The 20,829-nt window shown below is 40.2% G+C and overlaps 1 protein-coding gene across 3 annotated transcripts; it reads left to right on the top strand.

The window, feature by feature from the left end:
- The first annotated feature begins 442 nt into the window (after positions 1 to 442).
- Positions 443 to 12,071, top strand: ap5s1 (adaptor related protein complex 5 subunit sigma 1). 3 transcript variants are annotated; one of them, XM_062042414.1, is made up of 4 exons: positions 443 to 740; positions 8,405 to 8,696; positions 8,892 to 8,970; positions 10,061 to 10,198. In XM_062042414.1, exons 1-3 carry the CDS (start codon positions 556 to 558, stop codon positions 8,928 to 8,930), a joined length of 516 nt encoding a protein of 171 aa, XP_061898398.1. In that variant the 5' UTR covers positions 443 to 555; the 3' UTR covers positions 8,931 to 8,970; positions 10,061 to 10,198. The 3 variants fall into 3 exon arrangements, with proteins under 3 accessions (XP_061898398.1, XP_061898399.1, XP_061898397.1); XM_062042415.1 differs by lacking the exon at positions 10,061 to 10,198 and adding an exon at positions 9,557 to 9,574; XM_062042413.1 differs by lacking the exon at positions 8,892 to 8,970 and having other exon boundaries at positions 451 to 740; positions 10,061 to 12,071.
- Positions 12,072 to 20,829: the final 8,758 nt, after the last annotated feature.

Raw genomic sequence — 20,829 nt, 5'->3', positions numbered from 1 at the left:
CGAGAGGACGTTGATGATCGAACTCGAATAAAGTGTCGTTCATGTGCACGCATAAATGAACTCCAATAAGCTCAAACACCTTAACAACAACGTAGTAAAGTTCACAAAATAGGTCAGAGGTCACTATGACGAGCGCATTTTCCGCGCATGCGTACTAGGTCGCGTTGCGCCGGCGGACGGAGAGGGTCTTAAACGCTGGCATTGTGTGAGTATGGACAAGGATAAGGTTAGGTGGGATATATCCTGTATAACCTCAGCCGGTTTAGTGTAGAAGCAGCCTTAGAGAGTATTGACAGCTCGGAGTCGGTCCCAAACATGGCGCTCTGTAGTCACGTGAGGAGCTTTTGACCAATCATTTAGGAGATCGTCAGCCTATACTCTCTCTGATTGGTCAAAAGGCCCTCACGTGACTACAGGACGCCGTGTAAACCCACGTGTGTAAACAGAGCGCTATCTAGTGGCTTAAAACATGTATGACAATACGTTGGTCATGTGACCCATACCCGGAAGTGATTCAATCGGCATCAAAACAGCGGTAAAACCTCCTAAACGGACATGGTTCGTTGTTTTATCATCCACACCGTGTGTCCGATAAATGCCCTTGCTCCAGGGGAGAGCAGGGTGCTCTACTCCCGCGTCTTCGGACCGGACGAGGCAGTCTTTCATGCCGGACAGCAGCGGCAGCTCACCCCGCAGGAGAGGCGACTTCTCTCCGCCGAGAAGGTCTCCGTGGTGGCGCGGTATGTTGGTTCTTTTTCGCCCCAATGAAGTGGACCAGAACCAACATGGTTGAGCTAGCTTTTGTGGTGTGTGTTGACAGCGCCAGTCCCAGGCTTTGTGTGGCGTTATCTTGGTCTTTAATATGACTTATTTATTATTATTATTGTTAAGACACCCAATGCACCCCACCATAACCCTAACGTTACACCCCCACATAGAGTAATAGTCTGTTTACATGCTCAAAAACCAACAATTGACTTAATTTGCTTGAAATGAACTTTTCAAAGGTTTTGTATGCATCATGCACTTTTTAATGTGTTTGTATAGAACACGACTATCAAGATGATCTTATTAATGTATGATTATCATTAGTGGATAGTAAGTATCATAAATAGGCTATTTTTTAAATCATCATTAATTAATGAAGGGATTCTCAAACTGTGGTACGGGTTCCATCTAGTGGTACGCCAAAGAATCACTTGATTAAAGTACAGTGTTTTACTATAAAATATTCCAGCTGTGTCTAATGGTTCTGGTGGTTCCAAACGTGTCCCATTTACGAATAATGGAGGCCACTGCGCTCATTAGAACCTTCAAGGCAGCTGATATTTTTCTGTACCCTTCCCCAGACTTGTGTCTACACTCTACAGACTGTTCATTTGACTTCATTATTGTTTAGTGTTCTGCAGGGGCGTCACTAGCTCTTAAGGACAGAGGGGGCTTAGCCCCCAGGAGATGCAGGATGCGAGCGAACGTAGCGCACGAGCACAAAACTTCACAAACGGCTAACAAAGACTTTGAAATTATTCATTGTTATTATTATTATTTCAACCGGTTTAGTTTCAATCTGTGTTCAGTACAACAACAAACATGGGTTTGCACAGTGACATTTTGTTTACAGCATCAACAAGAAACAATTACTTGCATGATCCTTCAAGATACACTGAAACACAATGAAAGTCATGGCATTAGCCTCTATATTATTAAAGGCCTACTGAAATGAGATTTTCTTATTTAAACGGGGATAGCAGATCCATTCTATGTGTCATACTTGATTATTTCGCGAAATTGCCATATTTTTGCTGAAAGGATTTAGTAGAGAACATTGACGATAAAGTTCGCAACTTTTGGTCGCTGATAAAAAAGCCTTGCCTGTACCGGAAGTAGCGTGACGTCACAGGTTGAAGGGCTCCTCACATTTGTACATTGTTTACACCAACAGCGAGAGCGATTCTGACCGAGAAAGCAACGATTACCCCATTAATTTGAGCCAGGATGAAAGATTTGTGGATGAGGAAAGTGAGAGTGAAGGATTAGAGTGCAGTGCAGGACGTATCTTTTTTTCGCTCTGACCGTAACTTAGGTACAAGGGCTCATTGGATTCCACACTCTCTCCTTTTTCTATTGTGGATCACGGATTTGTATTTTAAACCACCTCGGATACTATATCCTCTTGAAAATGAGAGTCGAGAACGGGAAATGGACATTCACAGTGACTTTTATCTCCACGACAATACATCGGCGAAGCACTTTAGCTACGGAGCTAACATGATAGCATCATGCTTAACTGCATATAGAAACAGAAGAAATAAGCCCCTGACTGGAAGGATAGACAGAAGATCGTTACGTCTCGTCTCGATTACTGTAACGTATTATTTTCGGGCCTCCCTATGTCTAGCATTAAAAGATTACAGTTGGTACAAAATGCGGCTGCAAGGCTTTTGACAAAAACAAGAAAGTTTGATCATATTACGCCTATACTGGCTCACTTGCACTGGCTTCCTGTGCACTTAAGATGCGACTTTAAGGTTTTACTACTTACGTATAAAATATTACACGGTTTAGCTCCAGCCTATCTCGCCGATTGTATTGTACCATATGTCCCGACAAGAAATCTGCGTTCAAAGAACTCCGGCTCATTAGTGATTCCCAGAGCCAAAAAAAAGTCTGCGGGCTATAGAGCGTTTTCTATTCGGGCTCCAGTACTCTGGAATGCCCTCCCGGTAACAGTTAGAGATGCTACCTCAGTAGAAGCATTTAAGTCCCATCTTAAAACTCATTTGTATAATCTAGCCTTTAAATAAACCCCCCTTTTTTAGACCAGTTGATCTGCCGTTTCTTTTCTTCTCTCTTCTCCCCTGTCCCTTGCGAGGGGGAGTTGCATAGGTCCGGTGGCCATGGATGAAGTGCTGGCTGTCCAGAGCCGGGACCCCGGGTGGACCACTAGCCTGTGCATCGGTTGGGGACATCTCTGCGCTGCTGACCCGTCTCCGCTCGGGATGGTTTCCTGTTGGCCCCGCTGTGGACTGGACTCCCGCTGATGTGTTGGATCCACTGTGGACTGGACTTTCACAATGTTATGTCAGACCCACTCGACATCCGTTGCTTTCGGTCTCCCCTAGAGGGGGGGGGGTTACCCACATATGCGGTCCTCTCCAAGGTTTCTCATAGTCATTCACCGACGTCCCACTGGGGTGAGTTTTTCCTTGCCCGTATGTGGGCTCTGTACCGAGGATGTCGTTGTGGCTTGTACAGCCCTTTGAGACACTTGTGATTTAGGGCTATATAAATAAACATTGATTGATTGATTGAAGATCAACAATACTACCAAACCCTGGACCTGTAACCACACGGTCAATGCTGTGCCGCCTGGCGAAGCCTAGCAATGCTGTTGCTAACAATGCCATTGAAGCTAACTTAGCTACGGGACCTCGACAGAGCTATGCTAAAAACATTAGCTCTCCACCTACGCCAGCCCTCATCTGCTCATCAACACCCGTGCTCACCTGCATTCCAGCGATCAACGGCGTGACGAAGGACTTCACCACGATGATCGGTGCGGTCAGCGGCCCGGAGACGGAGGAAGTCAACCCAGACAGGTGAGGACAGCGGTGAGGACAGCGGCGCGGCGGCGGACGGCGTTGTAGCTTTCGACGACACCCCGGCCGCCATCAGAGTCGGCAAGAAACATATATTTCCCCAAAGTTACGTACGTGACATGCACATAGCGACACGCACGTACGGGCAAGCGATCAAATATTTGGAAGCCAAAGCTGTACTCACGGTAGCGTGTCTGCTATCCAACTCAAAGTCCTCCTGGTTGTGTTGCTGTAGCCAGTCGCTAATACACCGATCCCACCCACAGCTTTGTTCTTTGCAGTCTCCATTGTTAATTGAACAAATTGCAAAAGATTCACCAACACAGATGTCCAGAATACTGTGGAATTATGTGGTGAAAACAGACGACTTAAGCTGGCCACCGTGCTATTCCAAAATGTCTGCTTCAACCCGTGACGTCACGCGCAAACGTCATCATACCGAAACGTTTTCAGCCGGAAGTTTCCCGGGAAATTTAAAATTGCACTTTATAAGTTAACCCGGCCGTATTGGCATGTGTTGCAATGTTAAGATTTCATCATTGATATATAAACTATCAGACTGCGTGGTCGGTAGTAGTGGGCCTTTAATTCACAACATAGAGGCAAATGCCACAACTTTCGCTCACAATACAATAATTGTTTGTTCCCAAATATTTTGAAGTTGCACATATTACATTTTGAGCACATATGTGACTGAAATGGTTGTAAATTCAAGCCCTGGAAATATTACTTAATTACTTGAATTAAAGTAATATCTGGATCGGGATAATTTGGCTTGTATATAATATATTTATATATATATATATTATGGCAAGCCGTTAAGGAAATTAAATATATATGGAAGTCTGAATAGAAATGAGAAACATTTATATATACTGTAAATAAGAAAGACTTAGTCTGCTGATCTGAAAAAGAGCCAAAGCTGTCAAAGAGCTGAGGGACCATCTTCAAAGTGCAATGCTGAAACAAATAATGCAAACAATAAAATGTAACTTCCAGGGCTTGAGATTAAAGTAGTCCCGTCGTCCCGGGGACGGTAAAAAAAAAATGCACGGGACGAAATTAAATGCTCCCTGGGACGATGGCTTTTAACCATTTTTTTTCTTTTTCTTTTTATGTATTTATTCATTTTACATTTTATATTAAATGTCTTGGTTTTTCCACCCTCTGAAAATCCTATGAAATGTTTAACAAGCCATCCTATAATAATACAACAGCTATTAATGTAACAATACAATAAAACAAATATATTTAATGATGTTGTTTTCATTATTTTAACAATAGGCTAATGCAGACCTGGGCATTGTGCGGCCCGCGGGCCGCATCCGGCCCTTTGTACGTCCCTGTCCGGCCCGCGTGAGGCCAATTATAAATTACAAAATAAATTTTAAAAAGCATCTATTTCGAGTGTGCAATACAACGGTGCTGCTTTTGTTTTGAAAAGCGTTATTTGTATTACTTCCGTGTGGACGTATGCTTGTGCGCGCAGCGGCAATCTCAAATTACAAAATAAATTTAAAAAAACATCTTTGTCGTGCGTGCAATACAACTGTGCTGCTTTTATTTTGAAAAGTGTTATATGTGCGTATGTCCTGTGAGGGAAGGCGCACAGCGACAAGTGATGCCCGGTTATCCCTGAGACGCTAAAAAGAGAAAAGTTGATGACGAATGGCGTGTTTTCAACAAGACATGGACTGCCAAGTAAAGGTAAAGCTGTGTGCTTATTTGTGGTACACACGTTGCTGTGTTTAAAGAATATAGTGTAACGACCTGCTGAAGTTGATGTTGTCTTCTTGAGTTGCGTAAATGAGGAGTGAGGAGACGTGCGTGTGGAAGGAACGAGATATGTTGAGCTGTGTTAGTATAGCTTGCTCAATAAAGGTTTAAAAAGAGCGTCAGACTTGATGTGCACTTCTTCTGGACGCTACAATTGGTGGCAGAAGTAAAACTTTGCGCATACTGCACTGTTTGTGTGCTACGTCATCGGGAGGTACGTGCCACGTGAGGAGCTCGCCGAGAGAGAGAGAGAGAGAGAGAGAGAGAGAGAGAGAGAGAGAGAGAGAGAGAGAGAGTGTTTACAGGTGCAGCCACGCTGCTTGCCACGGGGGGAATTCCGCCCTCAATGAAGACTCCCAGGTTTGATGGCAAGGCGAACTGGGAGGCATTTCATCCCACTTGTGACATCAATTGTAGCGTCCAGAAGAAGTGCACACCAAGTCTGATGCACTTTTTAAACTTTTATTGAGCATGCTATACTAACACAGCTCAACTTATCTCGTTCTTTCCAAAAGGAAAACCAATCCTCACTCCTCATTTCCGCAACAGCAACGCTTACTCCTTCTTCGCCAATCACCTTACAGGCGTGCTACGTTCACAACGTTTTCTTATCTGGTTAAATAAAGGTTCTACAACAAAGAGGATGCAGGATAAAGTGACAGAAATTGACATTTTTGTATTGTAATATACATCAGGAAGTGTTGTGTAAGAAAGTGTTAAAAATAAAACCATCAAAAGCCATCTGCTTTTGTATAAAGATAAGTTAGGTTAAATGAAAATATTATTATTATTATCTATCTTACGGTATATCAAAAATAATTTGAGCAAAATTTAATTGAAATATTGTCAGTGTGGCCCTCCAGCAGTGCTCGGGTTGCTCATGCGGCCCCCGGTAAAAATTAATTGCCCACCCCTGGGCTAATGTATATTACTTTCTATAAATTCTACATGAAACACAAAACTTAAAAACTAAATTATTTACAATTGCAGACACAAGGTTCTTGTTCTGCAGTGCTGTGTGCTAATGTGCTTCGTACACCTGCCAGACCGCAAGCAAGGTCGCAGAGAAAATGCGGACTGGATTTTGAGTGATGTGGGCATTTTCTATATGAACAAGTGGAATGGATTGGATACCGACGCACTGAAGGGGCTCTCTACCTTACACTATGAAGTGAGGGGAAACTCAGTGAATAATGACAGGTTATATGATTATTTATTTAAACTCATATTCGGGCCACTTTATAATGAATATGTCGGCATGTATTTGTAAAAAAAAAAAAAAAGTTTTTTTTTTTTTTAACACCAAATTATTTAGGGGGCCTTAAAGGCCTACTGAAATGAAATGTTTTTATTTAAACGGGAATAGCAGATCCATTCTATGTGTCATACTTGATCATTTTGTGATATTGCCATATTTTTGCTGAAAGGATTTAGTATAGAACAACGTCGATAAAGTTCGCAACTTTTGGTCTCTGATAAAAAAAACCTTTGCCCCTACCGGAAGTAGCGTGACGTTGTCAGTTGTTCACTCCCTCATATTTTCCTATTGTTTTCAACGCAGCTAGAGCTATTCGGAGCATTACCCCATTAATTTGAGCGAGGATGAAAGATTCGTGGACGAGGAACGTTAGAGTGACGGACTAGAATGCAGTGAAATAAATTTTTTTCCCGCTCTGACCGTAACTTAGGTACAAGCTGGCTCATTGGATTCCACACTCCTTTTTCTATTGTGGATCACGGATTTGTATTTTAAACCACCTCGGATACTATATCCTCTTGAAAATGAGAGTCGAGAACGCGAAATGGACATTCAGTGCCTTTTATCTCCACAACAATACATCGGCGAAACGCTTTAGCTACGAGCTAACGTGATAGCATCGTGCTTTAACTGCATATAGAAACAAAAAAAATAAACCCCTGACTGGAAGGATAGATATTAAACCGTGGACATGTAAATACACGGTTAATGCTTTCCAGGCTGGCGAAGGTTAACAATGTTGTGCTAACGACGCCATTGAAGCCTACTTAGCAACCGGACCGCACAGAGCTATGCTAAAAACATTAGCTCTCCACCTACGCCAGCAAGCCTTCATCTGCTCATCAACACCCGTGCTCACCTGCGTTCCAGCGATCGGCGGAAGGACGAAGGACTTCACCCGATGCGTTTGGCGGCCCGGAGACGTAGGAAGTCAAGGTGAGGTCGCCGGCTAGCGAGTCTGCTCTCCAACAAAGTCCTCCTGGTTGTGTTGCTGTAGTCCGCTGCTAATACACCGATCCCACCTACAACTGTCTTCTTTACAGCCTTCATTGTTCATTAAACAAATTGCAAAAGATGTCCAGAATACTGTGGAATTATGAAATGAAAACAGAGCTTTTTGTATAGGACTCTACGGGGTACCATAACTTCCGTTAAACTGACTACGTCACGCGCATACGTCATCATACCGCGACGTTTCAGCCGAATATTTCCCGGGAAATTTTAAATGTCACTTTATAAGTTAACCCGGCCGTATTGGCATGTGTTGCAATGTTAAGATTTCATCATTGATGTATAAACTATCAGACTGCGTGGTCGGTAGTAGTGGGTTTCAGTAGGCCTTTAAGAACATTTTAGGGGGGCTTGAGCCCCCCTAAAACAACGCCAATGGTGTTCTGTCAAGTGAGGGATTTTATTCATAGACCGGTGTGTGCCTTGCCTGAATTGACCACAGGTTGACCCCAATTTTAGCTTCATGGCAAAGGCAGTGAATAATTACTTGCATGTAATTCTTAGTTTTTGTTATTTATAATACGCTTTCAAAAAAACATTTCACACTGTCATTAAGGGGTATTGTGTGTAGAATTTTGAGCACAAAAATGAATGTATTCCATGACATTTTGGAATAAGGCTGTACTGTAAGAACATTTATAACTGAGGGATTTAAATCTCTGAGCCCTAAACAACCGCATAGAGTGTTTAGTGTGTTTATATCCAGCGACAGCAGTTTCTCTTTATGATGATGACTGAAGCATTTTCCTGTTTGGTCCAGGCAGGTCCACAGTGCCGTCTCCATGTGCCGGGACGCCTCTGGGCGTCCTTTGATGGAGACGCTTCCCGGCGAGGAGATGCTGGCTCTACAGGACGCTGACAGCGGCGTGGTCCGGCTCCGGTCTGGAGACCCCTTCTCCGAGGAGACGAGTGCGCTGTGGATGGCCGTGCAGAGTTTGGGCTTTGTGTTGGTGTGCGAGCCTCACGAGAACCTCCTCCTGGCGGAGGGAACCCTGCGGAACCTGACCAGACAGTGCTTGGAGCACCTGCACATGCTGGGCCAAGGCAGCGAGGTGAGAACGAGCCTAAAAGAGATCAAATGTAGAGATTTCTTGTCAACTGTACGTGTCAACATAAAAAAGTATCAAATAATTATAGTTTCATATTATTACACATGCAAAGTCTCCAAGTATCCAGTAACAAATGTATCCGCATCATTCAATTTACTGCTTGATGGGCTTAACCTAATGAATTGTTGTGGCCACTAGGTGTCGCCAAAAACAAATTACCACTCCACTTCAACTTAAAGATGGTATAAGTCCATTCCAGGTGGTTACTAATAAACAGGTTAGTGTTGTTCTTTCTGACTAATTTCACTTGATCGAGCCTCTTGTAATATTTTACACTACAAACTACCGTCAATTCCGGATTATAAGCCGCTATGTTTTTCCTACGCTTTGTACCTGAGGTTCATAAAATGGTACGGCTAATTTATGGATTTTTCCTTTGCTGACGGCCATAATGTTTTGTGTTCAATAGTTTTCATTAAGCACAAGCAGAAACACTGAAATTGTGTGTTATTGTTTGTGCTATGGCGCCACCTTTTGGACAAGTTTGCTCGTTACAGGTGTTGCGGGTTGAAAATCTGCTTTGTTTTAATGCCTTAAACCGGAAGTAAAGCTGTTTATATCGTTCTTGCGCAAAATGATTCTTAATCCATCACTTCAAGCAACGTTCGTAAGTTTTACAATATATCTAAAACCATTCTTACTCACTAAAGTGTCTCATGTGTGACGTCTGTAGGAGTGTTTTCATGCATATTTGTACGTGCTAGCGTCGTTAGCATTAGCTAATATGCTAACAAGTTTTACGATAGTCTATGTTAGTATTATTAACACACTATTACATTATTTTTGTATTCTTTCACTTTCAGAAATTTCTCAGTAAATTCACCAAAACGTCACAATGGAGTTATTAAGTCTGTTTAGCTGATTGGAGAGCTAGCTTGCCCAGCTAGTGGGTCCATGACCATGACTTCTGTTTTTTTTTGATCAGCCGTTTTACTGCAGTGTTGCAGACACCGTTTGCAAACAGTTAAGGTATGTAAATAAACATTTACAGAATATTTCTGTGTAAATAACTAATTTCACAACGTATATATCTGCGACTTATAGTCGCAGATATATACTTAACTGACAATCTACAATGTAAATAGACATGATAATAAAGAAAACGCATTGAATGAGGTGTGTCCAAACTTTTGGCCTGTATTGTGTGTGTGTGTGTGTGTATATATATATATATACTGTATATGAAATTAGCCCAATGTGGCCCCCAAGTCAAAAAGTTTGAACACCCCTGTGATAGAACTTCAAATAAAAGTCACTTTTGTACAATTGGTGACCTTTAATAACATCTCCTATTTCCTCTGGTTCAGGTTTTGCTGAAGAGCAACCGCATCGACGTTCTCCTCAGCCACCTGCTTCCTCACGGCCAGCTCCTCTTCCTCAATCACCGCTTTGCTCAGAGTCTGGAGAAGGATGTGGTGGCCTACATGAACAAGTGAGCACGGGGGTTAGCGCCACCATGTTGGACCACTTTCAGACTCCTTGCTAGATTGCGTGGCAGGCCACAGAGCTGCACGCCCTCAGTGTTGATTGGCCGGGACTTCTAATCCACACGCATTTATGACTCAATGTACGTTCTGAGTGACGGATTAAAGGACGGAGCAACACAGGAGATGAAAGTGTAACAATGCAGTTTTCATATGTAACTGTCGACCTTGGTCACAGCACTGAAAGAGTAGCTAGAGCAGGTTTGTCGGCCAACAGATCGTTTTTTTTTTAATTGGCCCGCTGTGCATTCTACGAACAAAATAAATAGTTCCCAGATTGGAACAGCACACACGCAAAAAAAGGCCCAAATTCCCAGAAAAATGGCACCTGAAAACCAAAATGGCCGACAACTTTGTTTGTCTTACTGCAGGGGTGTCCAAAGTGCGGCCCGGGGGCCATTTGCGGCCCGCAGGTAATTTTTAACGGCCCCACGGCACATTCTAATAATACGATTAAAAAAAATCAAAACATAAAAAGTGGTATAAAAGAGCAAACAGGTGAAATGTAACAAGAAAATGTTACAATGTTTACTCTAATAACACAAAGCTGCCATGCAGGCTGTTTCTTTCTTAAAAAAATTATAATTAATCAAAATCAATGTTATTATGAATTATTGACTTATTCAAGGCTCCATTTACATCACATTGAATATTCCACTTTGAGATAGTTTTTTGGGAAATGTTGCATATTTTGTGTTTGCCATTTAAAAAACAAAGTTTTTATTTTTTTTTACTTTTTAAAGAAGGGCCTAAAACAAACAAACAAAAAACATAAACAACAATAAAAATGATAATTGACGGATAGATCTGAAGTTGATCTTGAGACAATTGTGTTAAAAGTAAAAAAAAATGTATGATTTTTTTTTTTTTAACTTTACTGAGCAGGACCTTTTTGGATCCCCAATCATTTTAGTGGGACTTTTTTTTTTTGAGTGTCATTGCTCAAAAAATAATAATTAATTAAAATCAATGTTGTTATGAGTTATTGACCTGTTTAAGGCTCCAATTATTGTATCATCCAAAATATTCCACTTAAAATTTTTATTGGGTGAAAATATTGCATACTTAGTGTTTGTTCCATAAGAAAACAGGATTTTATTTGACAAAAAGGGCATACAACTTAATATTGACCTTGAATAATAATACTGAATAATGTGAAGTGAACTATATTTATATAGCACTTTTTTCTAGTGACTCAAAGCGCTTTACATTGTGAAACCCAATATCTAAGTTAAATTTTTAAACCAGTGTAGGTGGCACTGGGAACAGGTGGGTAAAGTGTCGTGCCCAAGGATGGGGCAGAAGCGGGGATCGAACCTGAAACCCTCAAGTTGCTGGCACAGCCACTTTACCAAACGAGCTATACCGTCCCAATGATGACACATGATAATGACACATTTTTTATATTTATTTGATCAAGCCTAAGTGGAGGCCTAAATGTATATTTTTTTAAACATATATTGTATTGTTTTTTAAAATAAAAAATATAAAAATGGCCCCCGCTTGCTTTGATTTTTCAGTGTGTGGCCCTCAATGGAAAAAGTTTGGACACCCCTGTCTTACTGTATATGGTCTGATGATTTCTGTGCGTCCTGTCATGATAAACATGTCTGCACATTTTTTGCAAAATATGCAAAGTTTTCAAGTGTGTTCAATCAATCAATCAATGTTTATTTATATAGCCCTAAATCACAGGTCTCAAAGGGCTGTACAAGCCACAACGACATCCTCGGTACAGAGCCCACATACGGGCAAGGAAAACTCACCCCAGTGGGACGTCAATGTGAATGACTATGAGAAACCTTGGAGAGGACCGCATATGTGGGTAACCCCCCCCTCTAGCAATGGATGTCGAGTGGGTCTGACATAATATTGTGAAAGTCCAACACATCAGCGAGAGTCCAGTCCATAGTGGGGCCAGCAGGAACCATCCCGAGTGGAGACGAGTCAGCAGCGTAGAGATGTCCCCATCTGATGAACAGGCTAGCGGTCCACCCCGGGTTTGGAGCAGAGTAGAAAAGAAAAGAAAAGAAACGGCAGATCAACTGGTCTAAAAAGGGGGTCTATTTAAAGGCTAGAGTATACAAATGAGTTTTAAGATGAGACTTAAATGCTTCTACTGAGGTAGCATCTCTAACTTTTACCGGTAGGGCATTCCATAGTATTGGAGCCCGAATAGAAAACGCTCTATAGCCCGCAGACTTTTTTTGGGCTCTGGGAATCACTAATAAGCCGGAGTTCTTTGAATGCAGATTTCTTGCCGGGACATATGGTACAATACAATCGGCAAGATAGGCAGGAGCTTGACCGTGTAGTATTTTATACGTAAGTAGTAAAACCTTAAAGTCGCATCTTAGGTGCACAGGAAGCCAGTGCAAGTGAGCCAGTATAGGCGTAATATGATCAAACTTTCTTGTTTTTGTCAAAAGTCTAGCAGCCGCATTTTGTACCATCTGTAATCTTTTAATGCTAGACATAGGCAGGCCCGAAAATAAAACGTTACAGTAATCGAGAAGAGATGTAACAAACGCATGGATAATGATCTCAGCATCGCTTGTGGACAAAATGGGACGAAATTTAGCGATATTACGGAGATGAAAGAAGGCCGTTTTAGTAACACTCTTAATGTGCGACTCAAACGAGAGAGTTGGGTCGAAGATAATACCCAGATTCTTTACAGAGTCACCTTGTTTAATTGTTTGGTTGTCAAATGTTAAGGTGGTATTTTTAAATAGATGTCGGTGTTGAGCAGGACCGATAATCAGCATTTCCGTTTTCTTAGCGTTGAGTTGCAAAAAGTTAGCGGACATCCATTGTTTAATTTCATTAAGACACGCCTCCAGCTGACTACAATCCGGCGTGTTGGTCAGCTTTAGGGGCATGTAGAGTTGGGTGTCATCAGCATAACAGTGAAAGCTAACACCGTATTTGCGTATGATGTCACCTAGCGGCAGCATGTAAATACTAAAGAGTGCAGGGCCAAGAACCGAACCCTGGGGAACTCCGCACCTTACCTTAACATAGTCCGAGGTCACATTGTTATGGGAGACACACTGCATCCTGTCAGTAAGATAAGAGTTAAACCAAGACAAGGCTAAGTCTGTCATCCCAATACGCGTTTTGATACGCTCTAATAAAATATTATGATCAACAGTATCGAAAGCGGCGCTAAGATCAAGAAGCAGCAACATAGATGACGCATCAGAATCCATCGTTAGCAATAGATCATTAGTCCTTTTTGCGAGGGCTGTCTCCGTAGAGTGATTTGCCCTGAAACCGGATTGAAAAGGTTCACAGAGATTGTTAGACGCTAAGTGTTCATTTAGCTGCTGTGCTACAATTTTTTCGAGCATTTTCGAGATAAACGGAAGGTGGGACACCGGCCGGTAGTTTACCAGGAGATCAGGATCGAGGTTAGGTCTTTTGAGTAGAGTATGAATAACCGCTTTTTTGAATGCTAGGGGAACAGTGCCAGAGGAAAGTGATAAGTTTATAATATTTAACACTGATGGACCTAGTAATACAAAAAGCTCCTTGATAAGTTTCCCAGGAATTGGGTCAAGTAAACATGTTGTTTGTTTTGTCCCATTTACACATTTTGACAATTCCTCCAATGTTATTTCATCAAAGAGAGAGAAACTATTTTGGAGGGCGGTATCCGTCGTATATACAGTCGTATCTGTGTTAATAGAACCCAGTTGTAGCTGAGATGCATTGTCTTTAATCTCTTTTCTAATGACTTCAATTTTCTTATTAAAGAAATTCATAAAGTCATCTGCTGAGTGGGTGGAGCTACTGGGAGAAGTCCCTTGTTGGGTTAGCGATGCTACTGTACTAAACAGAAATTTAGGATCATTTTTGTTGAGGTGCATGAGATTTGAGTAATATTTAGCTTTAGCTGAGGTAAGCATGCGTTTATAAGTTATTAAACTATCACACCATACTTGATGGAAAACCTCAAGTTTAGTCGCACGCCATTTGCGTTCCAGCTTTCTACATGATAATTTCTGGGCTTTAGTTTCTTCTGTAAACCATGGGGTACGCCTTTTAGGGGCCCTTTTTAGCTTTAGCGGTGCTACAATATCAATGGTGTCGCGCAGGGCGTCATTAAAGTTGTTAGTGAGGTTATCAATAGAGCCCACATAATTTGGGAATGGTGCCATTACCGAAGGCAGTAGGTCAGTAAGAGTCGTCGTTGTGGCAGCATTAATGTTGCGGCTGCTATAGTAGTTATTATTATTATTATTAGTTTGTTGACAATGAGTCAGAACTTCGAATTTTATAAGGTAATGATCGGACATTACTTTAGGCGTGGCGAAGTTGGTAGAGTGGCTGTGCCAGCAATCGGAGTGTTGCTGGTTACTGGGGTTCAATTCCCACCTTCTACCTTCCTAGTCACGTCCGTTGTGTCCTTGGGCAAGACACTTCACCCTTTGCCTCTGATGGCTGCTGGTAGCGCCTTGCATGGCAGCTCCCGCCATCAGTGTGTGAATGTGTGTGTGAATGGGTAAATGTGGAAATACTGTCAAAGCGCTTTGAGTACCTTGAAGGTAGAAAAGCGCTATACAAGTACAACCCATTTATCATTTATTTAGTGTACGGGAGTATCGTAACTTTAGAGGTGGTGACACCCCTGACAAGCACTAGATCTATCGTATTACCGTTGCGATGCGTGGGTTCATTTATTATTTGTGTAAGACCACAGCTATCAATTATAGTCTGGAGCGCCACGCATGGAGGGTCCGATGGGGTATTCATATGGATATTAAAGTCCCCCATTATGATTATATTGTCGGCGTGCGTCACTAGATCAGCAACAAACTCTGAGAATTCACTGATGAAGTCCGAATAGGGCCCAGGGGGGCGGTAGATAACAGCCAGGTGGAGAGGCAGCGGTGTGACAAACCTCAAAGTGAGCACCTCAAACGAGTTATATTTATTATTTAGGTTAGGTGTAAGATTATAGTTTTCATTGTATATTAGTGCGACACCCCCTCCCCTTTTAAGAGGTCGGGCAACATGTGTATTGGTATAGCCAGGAGGAGATGCTTCATTTAGCGCAAAAAAATCGTCTGGTTTGAGCCAGGTCTCGGCGAGACCGACGACGTCAAGTTTGTTGTCTCTAATGACTTCATTAACTAATAGCGTTTTGGAAGATAATGATCTTATGTTTAAAAAGCCCATATTATAGGTAGTGGGCTGTTTTGAGGATTGTTTGTTGAAATTATCCGAAGTAGCAATATTAATAATGTTGCGTTTATTATGCGTATTGCACTTTAAATAGTTTCGACCATATCTAGGAATTGATACGACGGGGATATTCAGATTGTTTGCTTGATGTTGCGATAAACTGAACGCATCATAGTTAGCTACCTCAGTACAATGTATGTCTGCCTCTGACATGGTCACAAAAGAAAAAACATTATGTGAGTTGTGTTTTATTCTAAGAGAATTGCTATGTGTGCAGGGATCATCCAGCCTGACGCCGGCTAGTTCTAGTTTAAATGGCTTCTTATGGCTCCACGCTTCTTTGGTTAGCTTTTCTCTTTGTTGTTAGCCCAGCTCGGCATCCCCGCTTCTGCTTCCGCTCGCACTGCCTATGTCGTCTCCATTGGCGGTCACCGCTAGCACTTGACTCCGCTGCTACAAAGGCCGCTCGATGTAGCCCACAAAGTATTCCCATGCTAGCGAGGAGGTCCACCGTACATGCATCTTTCAGTCTATAACGACCCGATCCATCCACATCCAGAATTGTCTGTCGGTCATATGTGATCACAGAGTGTTCACGCTTTGAGCCATCCATGAAATTGACAGAAATGACGGGTGTTTTTTGCCAAATCGCTCTACACTACCAAGAGCGTTAGCAGAGCCGCTGCATTCCCATGCGCCGCCATTTGTGTTAAAGCCTTTTAATTTTTTTTAGTCTGAGGAATGATAATACCGTAAATTCCGGACTATAAGCCGCTACTTTTTTCCTAAACTTATAAGACAGAGCGGCTAGTTTATTAATTTTTCTTAACTAACGGCAATAATAAAAATTATTTTTATATAAAAACAAAAACACAAGCAGAAATATTTTTTATTGTTTATAGTATGGCACCATCTTTTAGATGAATTAGCTCACTGTAAGTGCTGTGGTGTACTTCCATTAATGGGTAGTGCATTTTTTCTTTTTCAACCGGCGTGCCATTCAGTCTTCTAGCCGTCCATAGCGTTTTTACTCATATGAATTCTTTATTCATCACTCCAAGCAAGGTTTGAAAGTTTTACAATATAACTACAACTGTTTATAGTGACTAAACCTTCCCATGTGTGATGAATGTAGGAGTGTTTTCATGCACATTTGTAGGTACTATCGTAATGTAATAACTCTAGCGTTGTTAGCATTAGCTAATATGCTAACACGTTTACGAGTGTCCGTGTTAGTATTATTAAATTACAATGACATTCTTTTTCTATTGTTTCACAAATTCCTCAGTAAATTCACCAAAATGTCACCGTGGAATTGGAGAGTTAGCTTCCGCAGCTAGCGGGTCCATGACGATGACTTCTGTTTTGTTTGATCAGCTGTTTTACTGCCGTGTTACAGACAATTTAAATATGACAATAAAGATTTACAGAATATTTTTGTGTAAATAACTTTATTCACAATGTTTATACGTATATATATATATATGTGGCTAATATATGGAGAAATATTTTTTTCTTCTAAAATTTAGTGGGTGTGGCTTATATAGTCCGGAAAATACAGCATTGTTAGTAAGTAATAAAAATAATATCTTGAAGTAGTTGTTTTAGATATCACTCTTATTTGCTCTGTTACCTACAATACAGACTAAAGATGTAGATGTAGATTCTCATATTCAATGCATCCGGAAAGTATTCACATCCATCCATCCATCCATCTTCTTCCGCTTATCCGAGGTCGGGTCGCGGGGCCCAAGCAGGGAAGCCCAGACTTTCCTCTCCTCAGCCACTTCGTCCAGCTCTTCCCGGGGGATCCCGAGGCGTTCCCAGGCCAGCCGGGAGACATAGTCTTCCCAACGTGTCCTGGGTCGGACGTGCCCTAAACACCTCCCTAGGGAGGCATTCGGGTGGCATCCTGACCAGATACCCGAACCACCTCATCTGGCTCCTCTTGATGTGGCGGAGCAGCGGCTTTACTTTGAGCTCCCCCCGGATGACAGAGCTTCTCACCCTATCTAATTTCAGCCGCTTGTACCCGTGATCTTGTCCTTTCGGTCATAACCCAAAGCTCATGACCACAGATGAGGAAGGGAACGTAGATCGACCGGTAAATTGAGAGCTTTGCATTCCGGCTCAGCTCCTTCTTCACCACAATGGATCGATACAGTGTCCGCATTACTGAAGACGCTGCACCGATCCGCGTGTCGATCTCACGATCCCCTCTTCCCTCACTCGTGAACAAGACTCCGAGGTACTTGAACTCCTCCACTTGGGGCAGGGTCTCCTCCCCAACCCGGAGATGGCACTCCACAGTGTGATTGTTTTTGTTTTTTAGCTTTAATACATTTGCAAAAAAACTACTTTTTAGATTATTAACATGGGGTATTGTGTGCAGAATTTGGAGGACAAAAATGAAGGCATTCCATTTTGGAATAAGGCGGTAACATAACAAAATGTGGAAAAAGTGCAGCGCTGTGAATACTTTCCGGATGCTCTGAAGTTTAGCACTGGGGCAACTAATTAATTCTAAAAACAAGGTTTTAGTTGGCGAAATAAATATATTAGTTAAGAACAAGCTGTATATATTAAATACCTCAATAATAATAATAATACATATTGATTAGATTCAACATTAGTTTGCTTTGTTACAAAATGTGAGTAGATTTAACATTAAAATGGGCTGTAAAAATAAAGGTGGTACTGTTTTTATATTAAGAGTAATGCACTGTAACAAAAAATGACCGTAAATATTTCTGTATTTCGGCGACAGAATTATACCGTAAAAATAACTGTTTTAAGTGTAAAACCTACTGTTAAAATTCTGTTGACTGAGCTTCCGGTTTTTATTACCATAAAATATGCAGGTTTATTTTTCAGAGTACCGGTACCTACCACACACATCTAAGTTGTGGATGTTTTGTTCAGATTGTTTAACATATTAACATAAAAAGCTTGGTTTTAGCATTTTTATATATAAAATGTATCAAATTGGCCCTTCCATCTATCCATCCATTTTCTACCGCTTGGGGGGTGGTGGTGCTGGAGCTTATCTCAGCTTGAAATGTTCTGTATGCGGCACTTTCTGTATGAAAATGTCATACAATTTAAGTCTATGTTGGAAGTTTTCCCCGTAGATATATCCAAAGCATTCCCCATTTTCCCCATTCAAAATTAATTATACATTTTTCATACTTCCACAATTCCCACATTTTTCAACCGATTCAAACTATTGCACGGCTTCAACACATTCAATTCATCCTGGAATTTCAAACAAACATTTTTCCACATTCAACAAATTTCCAGGAATTCCTGTTTTTTTCTAACCTTATTTCCAACCTTTTTTAGTGCTGTGACCAGGGGTGTCACTAGCTTTTAAGGACAGGGGGGGCTTAGCCCCCAGGAGATGCACAGGATGCGAGCGAACGTAGCGCACGAGCACAAAACTTCACAAACGGCTAACAAAGACTTAGAAATTATTAATTGTTATTATTATTATTTTAAAAAATGCACGGGACGAAATTAAATGCTCCCCGGGACGATGGCTTTTAACCATTTTTTTCTTTTTCTTTTTATGTAGTTATTCATTTTATATTTTATATTAAATGTCTTGGTTTTTCCTCACTCTGAAAATCCTATGAAATGTTTATTAGGCCATCCTATAATAATACAACAGCTATTAATGTAACAATACAATAAAACAAATATATTTAATGATGTTTTTTTCATTATTTTAACAATAGGCTAATGTATATTACTTTATATAGATTCTACAAGAAACACAAAACTTAAAAACTAAATTATTTACAATTGCAGACACAAGGTTTCGTGCAGCTTCACTCATTGTAAAGGAAAAAGGAAGTCCACGCAGGAGAAAAATGACTACAAAGATGGTGTCTGGGTTTTTCTTATATATTTATACAGTATATACACTACCGTTCAAAAGTTTGGGGTCACCCAAACAATTTTGTGGAATAGCCTTCATTTCTAAGAACAAGAATAGACTGTCGAGTTTCAGATGAAAGTTCTCTTTTTCTGGCCATTTTGAGCTTTTAATTGACCCCACAAATGTGATGCTCCAGAAACGCAATCTGCTCAAAGGAAGGTCAGTTTTGTAGCTTCTGTAACGAGCTAAACTGTTTTCAGATGTGTGAACATGATTGCACAAGGGTTTTCTAATCATCAATTAGCCTTCTGAGCCAATGAGCAAACACATTGTACCATTAGAACACTGGAGTGATAGTTGATGGAAATGGGCCTCTATACACCTATGTAGATATTGCACCAAAAACCAGACATTTGCAGCTAAAATAGTAATTTACCACATTAGCAATGTATAGAGTGTATTTCTTTAAAGTTAAGATTAGTTTAAAGTTATCTTCAATGAAAAGTACAGTGCTTTTCCTTCAAAAATAAGGACATTTCAATGTGACCCCAAACTTTTGAACGGTAGTGTATATACATATTAAGTCTTTCATACATATACATATATATATATATATATATATATATATATATATATATGTATATATATATATATATATATATATATATATATATATATATATATATATATATATATATATATACATATATATATACATATATATATATATATATATATATATACATATATATATGAAAGACTTAAAGGTATACTAGAGGATGTTGTGGATCATGTTGACTATTGGTCCTCCTAATTGTCAATCATTCTGATGATGTTACGTAAGGACATATATATATATATATATATATATATATATATATATATATATATATATATATATATATATATATATATATATATATATATATATATATATATATATATATATATATGTATATATATATATATATATATATGTATATATCAAATAAAACAAATGGCTTATCGATATGCCATTTTTTTTATTTATTACAACGCCAAAATAGGCCTACCAACGCCAATGGTTGTAATTCTGTAGCACTTTGAGATTTGGAATCAAATGTAAAGTAGATTACAAATACAATCTATTGTATAAATAATATATATATATATATATATATATATATATATATATATATATATATATATATATATATATATATATATATATATATATATATATATATATATATATATGTATGTCCTTACCTAACATCACCAGAATGATTGACAATTAGGAGGACCAATAGTCAACATGATCCACCCAGAAATAAATAAAACAAATGGCTTATCGATAAGCCATTTAAAAAAAAAAAAAAATGTTTTGATATTTATTTATATGTATCATTATTCTCCTACTCACCTTTCCAGTAGAGGCCTCTCCCCTCTCACTTTCTGTGCTCCTCTGCCCTGACTCCTACAGGTCAATAGGGGTTGTGGAGTGATTATTATTATCATCTACTGATGATAGTCATACGTAGGG

This window comes from Entelurus aequoreus, linkage group LG03, assembly GCF_033978785.1.
Source record: "Entelurus aequoreus isolate RoL-2023_Sb linkage group LG03, RoL_Eaeq_v1.1, whole genome shotgun sequence".
NCBI classification, from domain to species: domain Eukaryota; kingdom Metazoa; phylum Chordata; class Actinopteri; order Syngnathiformes; family Syngnathidae; genus Entelurus; species Entelurus aequoreus.
The sequence above is the reverse complement of the archived record's forward strand: the minus strand, read 5'-3'. Positions and strand labels throughout refer to the sequence as shown.